The sequence below is a fragment of the Dryas octopetala genome, chromosome 7 (assembly GCF_963921425.1).
Source record: "Dryas octopetala chromosome 7, drDryOcto1.1, whole genome shotgun sequence".
NCBI classification, from domain to species: Eukaryota; Viridiplantae; Streptophyta; class Magnoliopsida; order Rosales; family Rosaceae; genus Dryas; species Dryas octopetala.
The window spans coordinates 18828531-18848893 of NC_141372.1; the positions used below are offsets into that span (position 1 = coordinate 18828531).

At 36.5% G+C, this 20363-nt stretch overlaps 1 protein-coding gene across 1 annotated transcript; it reads right to left on the minus strand.

Annotated features, from left to right (window-relative positions):
• Nucleotides 1–3150: 3150 nt before the first annotated feature.
• Nucleotides 3151–11529, minus strand: LOC147280273 (BRASSINOSTEROID INSENSITIVE 1-associated receptor kinase 1-like). Its single transcript, XM_086251101.1, has 10 exons — nt 10953–11529; nt 10786–10857; nt 10522–10665; nt 9216–9287; nt 9032–9103; nt 8860–8942; nt 8025–8153; nt 7600–7941; nt 5757–6151; nt 3151–3885 (listed from the first exon to the last, which is right to left on the minus strand). Exons 1-10 carry the CDS (start codon nt 11162–11164, stop codon nt 3571–3573), a joined length of 1836 nt encoding a protein of 611 aa, XP_086107227.1. The 5' UTR covers nt 11165–11529; the 3' UTR covers nt 3151–3570.
• Between the last annotated feature and the right edge of the window lie 8834 nt (nt 11530–20363).

The following is a 20363-nucleotide window of genomic DNA, read 5'->3' on the forward strand; positions in this document are numbered from 1 at the left end:
GGGTGTGAGATTCCCCCTACCTGGAATCCTTTGCCCAGCTTGATATCCACAATACAAATCCAAATTACAGCTCTATACTTCACCGTATCCAAATATTGGGAAACTGATGTAATCCTTAGTTAACGTCTAACCAAGAACAATTATTCTAATCAGAAATCTAAATCTAAATCTAAATCCAAATCATAATAAAATCTTAGTCAGAAATTAAATAACCAAATCCTCAGTTTGGAAATCTTACAAAATGATTGAGTAATCAATCTGAATCCACTATTGAATTCACTGTCGAATTCAATACGTAAATCATTGATTAATCTAAAGGAAAGTTTGCAGGTGAGGGAGTGAGGTTTGCTGAGAGAAAACTGGATTGCGGGTTGAGAAGTTTGCTGCGAAAGTTCAGAAAATGAAAAACTGGGGGGTATATTTATATTGGGCTGCCGAGCTCTCGGTGGCTCTGCCGAGCACGTGGAAAGCCTTGCCGATGGGTCGGTGGTGCTTTCCACTTTCTTCCACCGAGTTCTCCAATCTTCCTTCCTCGCTCCTACACGCCAGCTGCCCCTCTCTCACTCCATTTGGCTGTCAACTTCTAAGCCATTTGATCAACTTGATCAATGGTTGAGATCTTGCCATCCCATCCACTTATTTTCTCACACGTTTTCAACTTCAAACACTCACCAAAAATACAATCGGTCATCCAAAAATGTCCCGAAAAATGCTACGTACTCGTAGCGGCGAATACTAATTTCTTATGGACTTAAAACCAAATTTGGATTTCTAGGATTTACACAAAAATCCTAACACTTTCAATAAGAAATTCAAAGTAACCACAAATATAAAGATAACTCAGGAAATAAAACAAGAAAAATTTCCGGGGTCTCACGGAAACTGTCATCACTTGATTACATATGCATAATTGATATATGGTTCATTAAGGGCATAATCACCTTTATGGAAACTGTCATTGCATTTCATTAGCATTCATGTATATTGAATCAAGAAGAGAAATTTTATTCAATAACCCTTTTAAATACCCCTTAAACGTTTTTGACTCCTAGTCCCAAAACTAACAATAATGACCCTTTTTTATTTTTTAGACTAAAATACCCCTTTATATAAGAAATTGTCACCACAGTCCACCATGTGTAACCAAAAAATTTGACAAGTTGCTGCAGCAGCCAAACCCTCATCCACCGTCTTCCTGCAGCAGCCATGGAGGACGACCTCCCTGATCGGCCAATGACCCATCATCTCCTCTCTCTATCTCTCTCCCCTTCTCTCCTAACCTAAATCTATAAAAATTTAAAAAAAATTCGAAAACCCAGATCTGATTTTTTCTCTAAATGGCTTGGGAGGGAAGGGGAGAGAGAGAGAGAGAGAGAGGAGAGAGAGAGAGAGAGAGAGAGAGAGAGAGCGAGAGACAGACAGACAAAGATGAGAGATCGGTGGAGGATGGTGGTGGGCACCGGCCAGCAACCCAACATCTTCTCTCTCTATCTCTCACCCCTTCTCCCTAACCTAAATCTGAAAATAAATAAATAAATTTGAAAACTCAGATCTGGTGGAATGTAGCCAGAAGAGGAGAAAAGATGGTTAAATTTGTGGTCGCCACATGGTCGACACATGTGTCGACCATTTGTCGACCAAAAATTTCACAAAAGGGTCATGTTTACCGAACTATCCACTAAGTGCTATAGCACCAGCATATGTCGACCAAAAACCCAGATCTGAAAATTTTGCATCTTCTTCTTGTCCATTGTTGGGTTTTGATGGGTCTGATATGATCTCTCATAGAATTAACTATTTTCTAGGTTTTTTTTTTGTGGGCTTTGCTGGGCGACGAGGGGTTTTTTTTTGTTTTTTGTAAGTTTTGCTGGGCGACGTGGGTTTTTTTTCATTGGATTTTGTTGAGTTTGCTACTGCATCTGCTAGTTTTGCTATAGCGGCGGGGGATGGGGATATCGACAGCGAAAGGCGCTGCGTCGAAGGGGGCAGTGGTTGGCTGGGGAAGAGAAAGAAAAAAAAGAAGCTACAGTTAAAAAAAAAAATTATATGGAGGGTATTATGGGTATTTCACAAGAAAAAAGGTCATAAAAGTAAGATTTGAGGTTAGGGGGTCAAAAAAGTTTAAGGGTTATTGAATAAAATTTCTCAATCAAGAATGTATACTCTAATGTGGATTGAGTGTTTGGACTTCCTAATTAGAGATGAAAGGGTAAGATGAAAACTTTGTCCTTGGGTTCAATCCCCTAAAAGTATGCATACAAAGTGCCTTTAGAAAGTTATGTGTTTTAAAAATATGCTAAAGGGGAAGGAATAGACTTATTTGCTTCCACTAAAGGACATCTCACTATCTAAACCCATTGAAGAATATGATATGGGGATAGGGGTAATGCAAATTACAAATTAGGAAATAAGTCTACTATTTTATCTTAAAGCTTTGACAGGTAAGTTTTGAAATGGAAAAAAGGTACGCATTGCATTGTACTTTATTTTTACACATACATTTGCATCTCATGAAATGATTCATGGTTGATTATGATATTACATGAAATATGCAAATCATTTCAAGTGCTTGCATCAACTTGGTGAGGGTGGGTTGGTGCTCGACTTGGTGGAGTGGGTTGTGGCGACTTTTTGGCGAAGTGGTTGGACCATTTCATCGATGGCTGAAGTGGTTCGCGCAGGTGTGATTGGGTGAGTTTGTGATGGAGAAGATGTTGTGAGGGAGAAGATGTTGTGCATTTGGTTAGACTAGTAAGAGTTTTAAAAAGATGGTTAAAAGTCTTCAGAGGTCTCAAATTTGGGGTATTTTTCCAAATTTCTCATAAAATACATTGTAGGTTCAGATTATTCAAACAACCTAATTTTTAATTAATGTGAGGCCCTCCGCAACATATAATGAATGCATTATTATGGTGACAATTGTAATAGTAAGCATATTATACTAAAAAATACAGGGAAAAAGATTAAGAAAAAAGAAAAAGAAAAAACCTGCTATTAACAGAAACCATAAAACCTTTTAACGCTTTCAATACCCAAGTGAAGAGAAATTCAGTAGAAGAAAAAGGCTACCATTGTATAGCCTAGCCAGCAGAAAACAATGGACCAAAATAAATGATGACATGTATGGATGTGTAAGCAATATGGAAACGGTTCACCACAAATTTAATTGTAACACAATTATGCAGTGATCAAGGAAATCAAAGTTTATTTATTAGACAATCTTGACTAATTCCGGATACATAAAAATGAAAAGGTATGGGTGCTTTCATGGCCCTTATCCTAATTCCTGCCTTGTTTCTAGCACCATAATTTCATAATGCCAGTAGCAACCCCTATAAAATTATAGCAGCACCAGCTCCATTGTGTGATATAAACAGGACACTTCAAACCCCCCCAAAAAAAAAAAAAAAAAGGATACTAGAGAAGAATAAAATGGAAAAATAACAGCAAAGAAGAGAAGAGAAGATAATCATATGCACAAATGTGGTATCACTGAAATACAAAATGGGCCTTCCTAATTCCCAAATACCTCTTACATGTATACAAAGGACGGAATCATGGAGGACAGTATCATCTGGGACCGGATAACTCATCGGCAGGAATGTGAGATGTTGAGTCAATTATCCAATTAGTACTTGGATGGTGAATATGGTTGAAGTCTTGGCGGAACATCTCTTCTTTCTGCCACTCTTCCCATCTTTCAGCTAAACCATCACCTTCAAGCATTCTGACAACCTCCGACATCTTGGGCCGTTCCCCTGGGGAGCCTTGTGTGCATAGTAAAGCTACTTGGATCAGCTTCTCCACCTCTTCGTCAATGTAATTGCCATGTAGGTCCGAATCAACCAGTGTTTCCAACCTCCGATCTTTCAAAAGTCCTTTGACCTATAAACTTAAATATATTGTCAGGCAGTTCCACAAGTTGAAAAGAAAGAGAAAAACTGCAGTATTGAGAAGAAAGAGAAAATGCCCATGTAATATCAGACTTGAAAGGACAGTTGTCTCCAGTCAACCAGAGTGTTTAATAAATTTATCTTTATTCCACTATTAAGATGTAGCCATGTAGGACAGAGAAATAGAGAGAAAAGAGAAAAGAAACAGAAGAACAGGGAGAAAGAGGAGAGCCAAGATAAAGAGAGCAAGGACTCAGGTGGGGAAAAAAGTAGAGAGAACAAAGAGAAAGGGAAAATTAGGATTAACTCGGATCAATATGCAAAACTAAAAAACTCTTCAAAACTATCCATGATTCACAAGGACTCTATTTTTTTTTTATGAGAAACATGATTTCATTAAATAAAAATAAAGATGAACAAAGTACAAATCAGTGGACAAGATGTCCACCAACCTAAAGGATCCTAGATAACAAGCTCTGGGATATTATACAGACCATACACTACAGAAAACAATAGTATAGTAAAATATCCCTAGAAAACACATAAGCTCTAGATCCTAGTACAACAGCATTAATGAAGCCCTAACACACAAAAGCCTCCCAATAAGACAGAATTCTATAAAACGAGTAGTCCCTGAATGCTGGAGTGATTGACTGCCATAATGAATCCCAATACGAACTCTCTCCCACAGATTATCACAAGAAGGCCTCTATGTTGGAAATAATAATATAAAAAAATACTGAACTAACATAATAATTTTTATTAAAACTAGCAAAAGTTTACTCCCTATTTTAAACGTAGCAGTTTTTATGTAAATTTCAAGATAGCCAAAATATGGGATGCGTAGGGCCTGCACACTAAACCAAATAACCTACACACCCAATTTTTTTTCCATTTGAAATCTTTTACAAAACTACTATTTTCGAAAAGAGAGGGTAATAACTACTAATCAAAACCTTGAACTGTTATAAACAACTACACCTAAATTCTAATTTTAACTAATAAATTCTAAATAAAATGAACTTAATTTCTAAGCTTCTAGCCACACCTAAAATAAAAAAAAAAAATTTCTCACTTCCATTATCATAAATGCTTCTACAGAAATCTAAGAGGAACTTGCAAAATGTTCAAAGTTAGAGGATTTTTTATTATTTATATAGCGGTTCATTCTATTTGACCTCACAAATTTTCTCACGTAACCTATATTTTTTTTCTTAGAGTTTTTTATTCCAATATTACCCCTTAAAAATAAAAACAAAAAAATCAATAAAAAAACTTCCAGCCCTTTCCCTTTCTATTCCCCTCCTAGACCAGCACTCGCGTTGGTCACCTTGACTAATGCTAGTGTTGGCTGCAACTCCATCATGGAAATGGTGTTGCTGGGTTTTATTTTTCAAAGGAGAGGATAATATAACTGTTCATAAGAGGTTACAGATGGTTTGGAACAAAATCAAGAAGTATGGAGACCAATTAAGAGTTTATTATATTTGAGTGTGAAACTTCAATAGCACTAAAGGACACGAAATGGGTTTTGCCAAGATAAAAATATATGGCTTAATGTCAACACCATTACATTTTTTGTTAGCATTATTTTAGCTTAAGACAAGCTAAAATTGTGACAAGCTTAAGACAAGCCTTTACTGAGGGTTTTATTTTAGCTTAAGACAAGCTCAAGACAAGCTAAGATTTCTAATTCTCAAGACAAGCCTTTACTGATAGAAAATGTGAAAGAAATAATGGCAGATTTAGCTTGGTAAAATGTCATCAGAAGGTGGATACATTCAACTGTTATCTGAAAATAATCCACAAGGAATAAAAAATTAGCTACATATAAATATATAACAAGAAGGCATAAATGCATACCCAATCAAGTAACATGACATCGTCATCATTTGCAAGCCGAGCAAGATCAAAAGCTCTCTGTCCAGTGATGAGTTCAAGGAGCATGACTCCATATCCAAAAACATCAGTTTTCTCTGAAGACTTTCCAGTTGAGAGATACTCCGGTGCTATATGCCCAATTGTGCCACGTACAGCTGTGGTGACATGTGTATCCTTGTAATCCATGAGTTTAGCCAATCCAAAGTCTCCAACAACTGCTTCGAATTCTTCATCCAACAATATGTTTGCAGCTTTCACATCACGGTGAATAATTTTAGGATCACAGTGATCATGCAAGTAAGCAAGGCCCCGTGCAGCTCCCAGTGCGATGCGTTGTCGTATTTGCCAATCAAGTGGAAGCTGCGCCTCTGGACGGTCTACAGGAATGCATACACATGATCATGAGAGTATAATTACAAAGTACACACAATAGACCCTGTATGATTTCACAAATCATACATGTAAATTTTGGACTCTGCTTTTTTAAAGCAAATAATTAGCTTCTAAACTTTCAAATTTCAGCCAACTTCCAACAAAAAATAATTGAAATCAGTTACCTCGGTATTGTTCTCAAATTGGACAGTATTAGAGCATGAAATAATTATTGACCCATATCCTAACAATTTAAGCTTTTAGGAATAGGAGTAAACCTACAAACTTATCATGCTATCAGAGTAGGAGATCCTAAGTTCTTTTTTTTTTTTTTTGGCCACTAGGAGATCCTAAGTTCAATCCCATATTATTGCAACCTCCCAATTTTAAGTTGAATTCACATGTTGAGCTCTAATGGTGAAAAGAGAACAATTTGTGAGGGGAAGTGTTAAAATATAAAATAATTATTAACCCACATCCTAACAACTTAAGTGTAGTGAATTAACACCCTTCCCCATGACCTTTTTCTTTGATGTATTCTAGGATTAGACAATTAGCAAACACACACAATAACAGCAACAATAAAGCAATAAAGAACACCAAGATTTGTTCTCGAGGTTCGGCGAACTTTGCCTACGTCCCCGTGTGACCCTTAGAGAATCATAGCTGCACTATGTATAGAATAAGATTACAAGAACTTATTGAAATCCTAGACTACCCAACTCGCAGCCGCTCTCTTCTCTCTTGCACAAATAGCCCTCTTGTGTTTTTCCCTCTTGAAAAACCCCTCCCTTGAAGTCACTCACCCTTGAGTCTCTAACCCGAGTCTCCCTTTGAGTTTCTTCCCTTGAAGTCTCTTGCTATTCTTAATTTCTATGAGACTTGCAGCAGCCTATTTATAGAGCATAGGCTTACCACTTACAATATGGATTCCTAAACCTAATAGAATTAGGTAATCTACCTATTAGCTAATTCTATTCCCTTGTACACAAGGAAAACCCTTTAGAACTCCTTCCCACACTAGGAAAGTCTTGCGCAAGTCCTCTTGGTCTTTCAAAACCGTACCCCACTAGGAAAACCCAAAATCTGCCCCAAAACTCGACTCTCTGACTTCGGGCGACCGGTCAGCCAAAGCTTCAACCGGTCGGCCAAGGCTTCTAGTTTCTGAACTCTTCCAGAAACTCCCGACGAGGCACTTTCACAACATTAAGTTCTTAGTCAGTGGTCAACCAACAAACTTTATCAAACAGAATTGGAAACAACATTGAGAAGTGATCTTAAAATTGGAAAAAGAAACAAAAACACAGAAACAGAAAGAATTTATATCCCAAACCAAATTGGTAATTGAAGAAATGGATATATAAGCTAATCATATGAATGTAATTATATTAATTTATTAACATCATTAGAAAAAGAAAAGATTCATCAATATAGCAAAGGTCAAAAAGAGTACCTCTTAAACATGATGCCACACTTCCATTAGCCATATAAGGATATACAAGCAGCCTTTCTGTTGGTGTCATGCAAAAACCACGCAAACGAAGCAGATTTCGGTGGACAGCCATACTAATCATTTCCACTTCTGTTTGGAACTGTAGCTCCCCACCTTGGGTTCTCTCCTCTTTAAGTCTTTTGACAGCTACGAGAGAACCATCAGCTAAACGTCCTTTATAAACTTTACCAAATCCACCTCTTCCTAGAATATTTTTATTGCTAAAGGTATCTGTTGCAACTTGTAGCTCACGCAAAGAAAACCTTTTGAGCTGTCCCAAATGAACTTCTGGATCCTCCTCAGCTGCAAAGAGTGTAGATAAGTGAAACACACATTCAATACTAAATGTTACGATTGAGTTAAATTATTCTTTATAATTCACTAACCAGGTACATCAAAGAAATGATCCTGTGGTTTTCTTCGCCGCCACCAAGCAAGTGCAATTGCAGGTGCAGCAAACAGCAAAGCAGCACCAGCAGCAACTCCTCCAGCAATAGCCCCAGTAGCAGTGTTACCTAATATAATTCAACAGAGTTTAAACAGAGGTTAAACTAAATGAAAACTCATCAGCATCAAATGTTACATCTCTCTCTCTCTCTCTCACTCTCTCTCTCTCAGCCATACACCATCCAATCAACAACTTTTCTATCTATTTATTTATTTTTTGGCAGGTAATAGTGGGATTAGAAGGTGCGGGAAGTGACAAACTCATTGGGAAATGTTGATTGGGAGATGTAGACCCAGAAATGACTGAGATGGAAAACAACTACTGCGATTTTAACAATAAACCCAATGGCATCCCCTGATATTCAACCCTAAAACTGAGAACACAGTTTCATACATAATATTAGTCAGAAGAAGCAGGGACTTGACCCTCAAAAACTTTATATTGAATTGCTTGTGCATCCACAGATAGGTAAGGAAAAGTATAGAAGATTTCAGATAAAATGCAATCCTAAAAGTTGCTTCCAAAAGTACTGATTGCTTTATAAGTTTCATTATCTACAAATTAACAAAAACTTTCTAGGTCAAGCAATGTATCTATTAAATGATTGTAACAAGCATGTCATATTACGCAAAAAATAAATAAATAAATAATCACTACATATAAAAACTTGAGTGTCACAGGGGAAAGCCACAAAGTGCCTGGGAAACATGATAGATCCCCCTCTCAATAACAAATTGAGCTAATATAAAAAGAATAATAGAACTGGTAACAACCTGAAGAAGGACTTGGTGGGTTTGGAGAAACAGGAGGAGGTGGGGTGGCTGGAAGAGGTTGCAGACGAGGATTATTGGCAAAACTGCAAAATGGAAAATAATAGCAGTCAGCACAACATTTAAATAGGTCTTCAAGGACCACCACCACCGGAAAAAAATTGCTTCAACAAACCTGATGGGCGTAAAGAGTGAAAAAGAACCATTGACAGGAATTTCTCCTGTCAGATTGTTATTTGAAAGATCCCTGCATCCCATGGTAAACTATGTTAATTGCATTTATTGATGGTAGAGAAACTAATAACATAACTCCTCTATTTTTTTTTTCTTTTAATTGAGATGAATCATACAACACTTACAGGACTTGCAATGATGTAATCTTAGTCAAATCCCTGGGAATATTCCCTGACAAGCTGTTGTTGTTGAGACGCCTATTTCATGGAATAGAAATAGTTATGTCCCAAATAATCACAACAAAAACACATGATACTGAACATGTATTCATAACAGATTATTATTCAATTTTTATTTCCAAATAAACGTATGGTGTTCAAAGAGACTTAATCAATAGACTATGAATCCTAGTTTATGTTACTATATTTCTATCACATCTTTCTTGTCCCCATATAAACATGAGAAGAATGCATGAGTTCTGTGTGCCAATAGTGTCCAGGAAAAATATTCAAAGACGGCAAGGAGCTACAAAATTTTTAAAACATCCATAGAGCTTACAGAAGACCCTTCACTGGCTAGACAACACTATTCAAAGTAGATGTGACATAACTAACAGACAAGCTTGGGACTTTGTAATGTCGAGGTATAAAAAAAAAATGGCAATAAGCTGTGGAAACTTATATTATTTCTATCCTATTTCTTTGTTTTTCTTATTTCACGAAAATAAGTAAGATGAAAACAGTATGAAAATAGGGCTCTCTCTCTCTCTCTCTCTCTCTCTCTCTCTAATCTCATTCTTCTTCTTCACCATCAGATTTTGTTATTAAGTTCTTTTAACCTTTTAAACTAACAGCAGTAGTAGCCTAAAAATTAGTAAACTGACACCCCGCCCGCCCACCCCCACCCTATCTAGCGCCTTATTTAGAATCCTAATAACGAGTTCATTAAACATTTGGGTAATGCATCCTGCATAAAACACCTTGCATTTAGAATTCCAAGCACATCAATTTTAGCTGTACTGAATGAGCCAGTTCAAACCAGGGTTCACTGACAGTTAATTTTATGTATCTAGCATAAATCATCTTGTCTTTAGAGTCCCAAGCACAATTCACATCTTTTCCTACATTTTGTTGTCGTTTTGTATGTTGTTTTGTTTACCTGTTTCATATTATTTTCCCCCTTTAGTTAATTTGCTTAAACTTCACTTAGTCCCTTGACAACAGTGACATAATATTGGCAGATCATAGTCAGTAGTAATTTTTTGGGTTCAACTGGTACGAAATAATACACTTTAAGGAATAATATATACATCAGAATATCGAATAAGACAAACAAAATAAGATACGTTTTCTTTCTTTCTTTTATATTTGGTGCAGAGAAAAACACAATCTAAATCCAATAAAAGATATTTGAGCATGTAAGCTCACTTGTTTTTTGAGTAGACAAGCCAGAGAATAGAATTTAAAGGGTAAGTGCAAAGAAACCACATACAGGAAACGTAGTTTTTCAAGGTTGCCGAGTTTGTCTGGAATGGTACCCGTTAATTTGTTCAAGTAAAGATCCAAGCTCACCAAGTTTGCCAAATTGCCAAGCTCTTGTGGAATAGTTCCACTTATGTTATTGCTATAAAGCTCCCTGTGAGTCAAGAAAGAGTAGTGAGTTGATAAATCAGTTTTGGGTGCATAAACTATATAATATGGAAACAAGAAGAAGAAGAAGAAGAAACGAGTAGAGAGAGTGAATTTGGAATCTTACAAGTACTGCAAATTGGAAAGCACACCAAGCTGTGAGGCCAGTTCACCAGAGAGATTGGCATTTCCAAGATCACTGAGAAAGTCAATTATGAAATGAATTAAAGGAAGAAACCCAACAAGTGAAGTGTAAGAATTATAATTTTATGAATTTATGGCTGGCTTGCTTACACTCGTGTAACGCTGTTATCGCTATTACAGGTGACGTGAAACCATGTACAGGGATTGACCAGAGTAGGATCCCAACTTTGCAGAACATTGTTAGGATCAGCTAAAAGGCTCTTCAACGCATTCAATGCGTCACCTTCAACGTTGCCTGACAGTATCTGGAGGTGAACCAAACCAAAAAGCACAATCACCCATTTCCAAACACCCTTCTCCATTTCCCTTCCTACCTCACAAATTCAATGCAATTCAATTCAATTGCAAGAATCTAATTCCAATTCTGGAAGCAGCAGGTGGAGTTGACCGATCAAAATCTGGAGCATCTCGGCCCCGTTGACCCGAACCAATTCTGGAAGAAGATTCGGTTGCTTTTGCTTTTGCCTTGGGATTACACTGTAGATTTTGTTTGGCAAAGGAGAAAGCCAAAGAGATGAGTGTTCGTCTCTGCAATTCAGTTTCAGTCTTCAGTCTGCGAAGAAGGGAAAGGAGAAATAAAAGTAAAAGCTGGTGGGTTTGGATTTGGGAGCGGCCGATGGCTGTTAGTCAAAGTTGCTTCCAGACAGCCCACCATGTTAGAAATTTCTTTCTTCTTTCTTTAAATTATTTTCTTCATTATCTTTTTTTTTTATCTTTTTTTTTATCTTTTAAAAAGCTTTAATTCATTTGGGTTTTGGTTTGGAAAACAAAAAGAAGGAAACCAGTGGCGAAGCGGGTCAACCAAGCACGCGCGCACGCGCGCACGCACGCACCTTTGTCCCCACCTGTCATCATTCATGCATTTTTTACTTGGAGGGACTCGACTCCAGGGACTTAAGTACGTGCGGTTCTCCCGTTTTTGTTCTTTTGGAGGTACTTAAAATCAAGATTTTGAAGTTGAGGTAGGTTATAGACAATTTTTGAAATTGGGGTATTGACTTACAATAGACCTCAAACTTGAGATAGTGTTTTGCAATTTGCCCTTAAATGAAACATACTGAGCCAATACAGAAACTCCACAAGGCAGATGACGAATCTCAGCCAACAATCTGTGACACAAAAAGAGACCAGGCTTAAAATGGTGCTTCCATATATGCATCATTTGTTTTTCCTCCGTTCCCTAAAATTTCTCCTCTTGTACATAATGTGAATGCACTTACCATATTATTTGGGTCCTAAGTAACACATGTTGTCACACCACAAAAGTCTATATATGAGAATAACTCGTACGTTAAGTATCACAAAATGTCACATCTCAATATCTGAGTACATAACAACGGCATGTACTTTGAAAATACTTAATACTATAACATTCGTACACAGGGCTGGTACGAGAATTTAGGTGGCCCTAGGCAAGAAAAAAATTTGAGGCCCTTTGCCCATTCAATAACTAAAATTAATTGACCAAAAATCAATAAGCAATTTCTAATTTGATGCCCATCAATTTAGTAAGAGAAATTTAAAAAATAGAACTGATTTGAATTAATTGAGAATTTTTAAATACACAAAAGTTGGAGTCAGTTTTAAAGATAACTAATACATGTAGCAAGCTTTAGGGTGCAAGTAGCAAGCTTCTTGGCAATCTATATTCCAAATTCTTTGCTAACAAACCTTTGTTACCAAATTAGAGAGCTTCCTTATTCCTCGATATTAATTAAAGGAGGCAAATGATTAGAAGAATAGTCAATGGATGAAAGAGGCCTAAACTAAAAGTAGGAATAGTCAAAAAAGTTTTTTTTTTTTTTTTTTTAAAGAAGCCCAACTTAGAAGTTGGAGGCCCTGTGGGTGGGTGGGCTCTGAGTCGCCCAGCTCGCCTACCCTCAGGGGCAAAAGCTGGAGTCAGTTTTAAAAATAACTAATACATGTAGCAAGCTTTAGGGTGCAAGCAGCAAGCTTCTTGGCAATCTATATTCCAAATTCTCTGCTAACAAACTTTTGTTACCAAATTAGAGAGCTTCCTTATTCTTCGATATTAATTAAAGGAGGCAAATGATTAGAATAATAGTCAATGGATGAAGGAGGCCTAAACTAGAAGTAGGAATAGTCAAAAAAGTTTTTTTTTTTTAAGAAGCCCAACTTAGAAGTTGGAGGCCCTGTGGGTGCGTGGGCTCTGAGTCGCCCAGCTCGCCTACCCTCAGGGGCAAAAGCTGGAGTCAGTTTTAAAGATAACTAATACATGTAGCAAGCTTTAGGGTGCAAGTAGCAAGCTTCTTGGCAATCTATATTCCAAATTCTCTGCTAACAAACCTTTGTTACCAAATTAGAGAGCTTCCTTATTCTTCGATATTAATTAAAGGAGGCAAATGATTAGAATAATAGTCAATGGATGAAGGAGGCCTAAACTAGAAGTAGGAATAGTCAAAAAAGTTTTTTTTTTTTTTTTTTTTTTTAAGAAGCCCAACTTAGAAATTGGAGGCCCTGTGGGTGCGTGGGCTCTGAGTCGCCCAGCTCGCCTACCCTCAGGGGCAAAAGCTGGAGTCAGTTTTAAAAATAACTAATACATGTAGCAAGCTTTAGGGTGCAAGTAGCAAGCTTCTTGGCATTCTATATTCCAAATTATCTGCTAACAAACCTTTGTTACCAAATTAGAGAGCTTCCTTATTCTTCGATATTAATTAAAGGAGGCAAATGATTAGAATAATAGTCAATGGATGAAGGAGGCCTAAACTAGAAGTAGGAATAGTCAAAAAAGTTTTTTTTTTTTTAAGCAGCCCAACTTAGAAGTTGGAGGACCTTTGGGTGGGTGGGCCCTAGGCGGTCGCCCAACTCGCCTACCCTCAGGGCCGGCCCTGTTCGTACATCGAGTGGCATAACCTCAAATACTCTCAAAATAGGTTAAGCCCTTTAGTTTTAGTTAAATTGATTGGATCAAAGCAATTAAATACATAGCAGATATATATATAACGATAATTTTTAAATATTAGAAAAGACCAACCCCCAAGATTCCTATAGTTCAGGGTAACCTTGGAGAATATATAAAAGATTTGGAATAAAAGAGTCGGACAAAGGTTTTCAAAACGAACACTAATCCAAAAAATACAAAGAAATGAAATACAGATACAACTTAGGAAACAGCTGAGTGGGAATCACCAAAAGATTGACTAAAGCTGACAAGCATTGATGCTAATCTGTGTAACCTTCATCCAAATTGGTCTCTTCTTCCTACACCATACCTAAAAAGGACCCCAATATATGGAACAAGAAAACGTTGGAGGTCAGCATCACATATGTTCATAGTTTCCCCTCAGGGAACCTTATCTAGGTTTGAAAACATTTTTTGTAAATATGGCGTCGTTGAAAAATTCTTAAAAACAACAATACACAACAAAAACCTTAGGCTGAATTCTTTAAGAACCAAAACAATTATCATGCTCACACAGCTTTCACAAAACATTTGTCCAAATGAGAGCCCTTGAGAATTATACCTGTTGGAAATATGCTCTAAAACCAATGACAATTGGTTAACCAAAGGGGTTTGGTTGAAGTGACTCGAGGGATATTTCAATTAATGTGTATTACACATTAATACGGCATAACTACGCTGAAACTCTAGGATTATCGTGTAAGTGAATGAATGCGTCCATGGATGTCTAAGACAAGAAACATGATAAGCTTGAAGGTCATTGAAATTCATGTTATCGGATACTTAGATTCCTAAATGTTCCTAGCCGATGAAAAGAATGTTAACTGCACATTAACATTTCAATAAGTCAAGACTAGCACATACGCTTGCTCACTCTGGGATGGTGAATCTCATGCCACAGTGTAGGGACACTAAAGCAAGTATGTGGGTGTGTGTTTGGAGACATGTCCACTGAATTGACCGAACAAATCGAGAATCCTAGATGAAGCTTTATGGCATGTCAAATAGGAACTTTGTGGTTATGATAGATACTGATTAATTAGTCCTTAGACCTGAGACATCATTGATGTTTTGTGTGTGTGTTCAGTGTAGATGAGATTCCTAAAAGAAAAATTAAAAGAAGAGATTTCATAAAGTGAATGAAGATTTCTCTTAAAAAAAAATAATAACCGTTGGATATATATTGTCCCAAGTCACTTTACATAAAAGGTTTTCTTCTTAGCTATTACAATTTATTATAATAAATAAAGCATGAGACTTCATCCATTTCTCTAAGTTTCACTTGAGTTTTTCACATCCTCAATCATAACCTCGTCGCCTATACAATCTATTAGGGTGTGAGCTTTTAAGGCTCAGTAGGGTATAATGATCTCTGCCAATTACCACATTTAATCAATATTTTGATACAAAGAAAAAAAAAATAGACAATTATGTATTATGAAATGATGAGAAAATGTGTGTACTCACTCCTTATTTACCCCTGTTAACTCATATATAGGACAAACAGACCTACATGTCACATATCGTGAATCTTAATATTGTGGCCCCGAATGCCCTATAATATGAACCAACACCTATTATTCCCTATCTTTTAATTCTTCTTTCTTCCTTTCTGTGGCTGCCAAGACATCCACTTTCACACATGATTTGAATTTGAGACAAAGGAGATGGATGGAGTATATTAAGGATTACGAATTCCAGTTAGAATATCATCCGGGAAAGGCAAATAAGGTTGCTAATGCCTTGAGCAGGAAGCCAAGAGGAACGTTGGTGATGCTACTTCTAGTAGAAGAGAACTACTTCAAACTCTCGATGACTACGACATTGAAATGTTGTCTGATGGTGTTCTCACAGGATTAAGGATTGAGATACTAATAGAAAAGGAATTAAGCTATTGAGAAGCAAGCAGAAGATCATGAACTCCAAGAGATCAAGAGGAAGATCAGTTCAAGAGAAGAAATGGATGGATGGACATCACACGTAGACAATGGATTGCGATACAAGCAAAAGTTGGCAGTGCCAAAGGACGAAGAACTTCGTCACTCAATTTTGTATGAAGCTCATCGCTCTCGTTTTGCTATGCATCCGGGAATGCATAAGATGTATCGAGATTTAAAGAGAACTTATTGGTGGAAATGAATGAAATAAGAGGTGGAGGAGTACATTAAGAAATGTTCGGTTTGTCAACAAGTGAAAGCTGAACATCAAAAGCCGGCAGGAATACTACAACCTCTGCCAATATCCAATTGGAAGTGGAAGAACATCAGTATGAATTTTATCACTGATTTATCTAGATTAGTGAAAGGTTATAATGAAATTTGGGTTGTAGTAGATCGACTCACTAAGTCTGCACACTTTCTGGCAGTAAAGATGGATTCTCCTATTAGTTTTTTTGCTCAGTTATATGTTGGAGAAGTAATACGACTACACGGAGTACCAAAAAGCAATGTGTCGAATAGAGATCCTCGATTCATGTCTCGACTTTGGAGAACTTTGCAAGCACAACTCGGAACTCAACTCAATGTGAGTACTGCTTATCATCCACAAACAGATGGACATTGTGAAAGGGTAATTCATATTCTTAAGGATCGTTACAAGCTTGTATTTTGGATTTTGGTGGCAAGTGGAGTGAGTATTTACCATTAGCTGAGTTCGTGTACAATAATAGCCATCAAAGAAGTATTGGCATGTTTCCTTTTGAAGTTTTGTATGAACGACCTTGTAGGTCACCACTCTGTTGGACAGAAACTGGTGAAAGGGTCCTACTGGGACCAGAAATTGTCAAAGAAACGACTAAAAAAGTTAAAGTTGTTCAAGATCGATTAAACACTACTCAGAGTTGACATAAGTCTTATGCTAAGCAAAGACAGAAGTCGATTGAGTATCGAGTCAGAGACTTTGTTTTTCTCAGAGTCAGTCCGCAGAAGGGAATCCTTCATTTTAAAGGAAGAGGAAAACTATCTCCTCGATTTGTTGGACCTTTTAAGGTTATTGGGCATGTAGGGTCAGTTGCTTACAAGCTTGAGTTACCGCCACAGTTATCATACATACATAATGTTTTTCATGTATCCGAACTAAAAAAAAGTGCACCTGAACTTCAACAAATTATGCCTTGGGAAGATTTTCCATTGGAGCAAAATGTGTCTTATGTAGAAGGCCCTGTTTGCATTTTAGCATATGAGACAAAGCAGCTAAGAAGCAAGAAAGTGTTGTTAGTCAAGGTACAATGGCAACATCATGGAGTAGAAGAAGCAACCTGGGAATTGGAATCCGACATGAGGATGAAGTATCCTCACCTCTTCGAGTAAACAGGAAATCTCAAGGATAAGATTTATTTTAAGTTGGGTAAACTGTAAGACCCTAGATTTTACCGTATTTTAATTTTTCGATTTATTCAAATAGAATTTGGTTTTATTGTTAGAGTTGACCAATTTTTCTGAAGTCCAAGTAACTAAGGTTAGACCTTGGTGGCGTAGATCATGTTTTTCTGAGAATAACAATGTTTGGTTCGTCGAAATCGAAGTTCGGACAAAGGAACTACGAGTTTTCTAAGTTGGATAATTGTTTTAGATTAGAGAAAATTACAGATTTGGTCCACTTATTTTATACCTAGTTCAATTTTGGTCCATAATCTTTTTTAAGTTCTGTTTTGGTCCACTAATTGTTTCATTTGTTCAGTAAAGGTCCAGATTTGTGACTTTAAATCCTTTGGGTTGTGTTTTCTTCAATTATAATTGAACTATAAGTTATATTTCATCATTTCTTAGTCATAAAAACAAATTTGGAGTATTATAATCTAAAAGAATTGAGATTGGGTGAAGTTTGAAAAATTGGCAGTTTCGGGTACCCTACTTTGGGGTCAATTATCTTGAGTTTTAGAACTCCAATTTGAATGATTTTTATATGGTTGTAAAGAAGAAATACATAGCTTTAAAACAAGTATATGTTCGCTGAATTTGGGTGAGATTTGATAGGATAAAAAGCATGCCAAATTTGAGAAAACAAATATGGACCTTTACTGAACAAGTGGAACATTTAGTGGACCAAAACAGAACTTAAAAAAGATTGTGGACCAAAATTGAACTAGGTATAAAATAACTGGACTAAATCTGTAATTTCCTCTTTAGATTATAATTTGATTTTTTGAAATTTTATTTGGAGAAGTTGGATTTTTTCACAAACATTATGGAAATCAAAATAATGTTTTAAGGCCATAGTTAATTAGTCCTTAGACTCACGAATCTGTAGAATTTTTTGGGGAATTATTTGGAGTCTCGAGTTATTTTTGTTAATTTTTCAAAATTTGGAGAATTGGAAACAAATTAAGAAATTGAAAAGAAAATCAGAAGTTGACGTGGCATGATTTGGGCCGTCCATCTCACTCAATCGGACGGACAGAGAAGTGCCAGCGTATAATTTGGTGAGACATAGCACACGCAAGCCTATGTGCACCCGCGATCCTCAGCGCCCGTGCCAGCGACGTCAAATCCAGACCGTCCCTTTCTCGCACTACACGTCGTATGCGCCAGCCTTAATTCCAACCCGCTTGTCTCGCCTGTTTCTAGCCAGACTATCCGTTTTCTATCTCATTTAACCCGCACGTTGACCAGTGGGTAGCGCTCGACCCGACTCGCATTTCAGCCCATTCCGCCTGTTACACTCACATTAAACTCGTTTTCATCCCTAGACTCGGTTCAGTATTTCCCCTATCCCACATCGAAAATACACAAGCTTTTCCCACTTTTTCAAGCCAATAAATAAAAAACCACCTCCTCTCTTTCACTCCACACCTTCAACTGAAAACTTTGTGACTTTTCCAAAGTTTTCTTGAGACAAACCACTTGTTGGTAGTCTTTTAGTATAAAATATTTGTTTGGATTGTCTTCTTGGGTGCCTTTAAGGATTTTGCACCTAAAAATAGCTCAACAAATAATTTTAGAAAATTGTGGGGAAACTCTGCCAAATTTTCTGCTCACCTTGGTAAGGTCTTTAGGTAAGACTCGTAAGCTCGGTTAAGTTAATTTATTTTGAGGTTAATTACTTATTAGGCTTTAATTTATGTTTTAGCAATTCTATTGTGAAGATTAAGCTAAGAAGGTCTACAACCAGGTATTTAATTTCTATTTTCTCTTTAAGGTTTTTATGCATGATTAATTAGTTAAGTTGGATTTATTTACGTAATTAGTTGATTAAAGTAGGATTAATTATAATTAATTAATTATGTAAATTAAATTGGATTATAGAATTGTTATTAATAAAAGGAAATAGTTTTACTAAGAAGCATGCAAATAAAGTTTAAGTTGGATTAATTTATTTTGCTTGCATGACTAGTTACTCATTAATTAATCAATCTAATAATGGATTGAGGCCACCAGTGAAGACCCATGTTTTTGTTTTTAATAGAAAATTTTAATAAATTTATTGTTTTAAATAAATAAATTATGATTTTTTTTAAATTAGGTTGAACATATTAGAATTAAACTCATATTTCTCAAAAGCCCATAAAATAGCCCATTCCCTCAAAACCCAAAATCAAACCAAACCAAAAAATTTTAACATTGCAAACTCATTTTCTTCCTCTTGCTTGCTTGTCTCTGCAACGCCCCGAACCTCGGGCCCACAAAACACTAAAACATAAAAAATTTAAACATGTTTTCTCTTTCTTTTGAGTCATACACAACAACATAAGTAAATACAATTTTACCAAAAACATTGTGTAAAAACAATTAAATAAATCTCTCTGAGTCCCACTGCCTTGTCTTCTCCGCACTGCTTCCTCAGCCTCCTTAACCTGCAAAACACAAACCCTACACCAAAATCATGGTGTACTGGGTTATACAACAAACCCGGTAAGCTCGAAAGCTCATATGAGTGAAATGGCTTAAACAAATTATCCTCAATTTTCGTACTCAACAATAATCCACAATAATAACCAATATTTACTCAATCACATAATAATTTCATCACCAATCATCCAAGCATCAAGATAGTCATAATTCCTCAATTCACAATAATAAATCATTTTGGCAAATCAATTGTCTAATCGTCAACTATTAACCTCAACCTCAATCATTAAACACCATCATTTCCATCCTCATAATTCAAGCCTAGACTTTACCAAATCCTAGCAAACAATGCACAAGCACACAATACAAAAAATCATCTATCTAGTTTCACTCACGTCCCTCTTTGAAATCCTCCAGCTTTAAAACTATTTTAAAAATCTCTTCTTTCAAATCCATTTTTAAATCCCCTCAAACCGTAAATCAAACTCTGAAAAACAAATAATACTCTCGAGCTGTAAAACTATTAAAATGTCTAAAATAAAAACGCAATGTCTTACTGAAACTATCATTTAAAATATTTACTGATGTAATATCATTTCTCAAAATACTCCCCAATTGAAAACTCACGCCACACTAGTACCCGGGGAACTGCTGGTCATATACTGCCGAGTTATCTCTAGGCAAGTGCAAAGCAATATGTGATGCTAGTCATGCAACGCCGTCTAGGCAAGTGTAGAGCAATATGTCATGCTGGTCATACACCGCCAACTAGGCAAGTGCAGAGCAAATGCT

Bases quoted from the DNA above. Each gene is read 5' to 3' on its own strand.
- LOC147280273 (XM_086251101.1), bottom strand. From the start codon at position 11,164: ATGGAGAAGGGTGTTTGGAAATGGGTGATTGTGCTTTTTGGTTTGGTT. The intron at 10,666-10,785 runs GTAAGATTCCAA...CTTGACTCACAG, and splicing joins CTTTCCAATTTGCAGTACTT to GGAGCTTTATAGCAATAACA. The intron at 9,104-9,215 runs GTAAGTGTTGTA...CATGGGATGCAG, and splicing joins ATTACATCATTGCAAGTCCT to GGATCTTTCAAATAACAATC.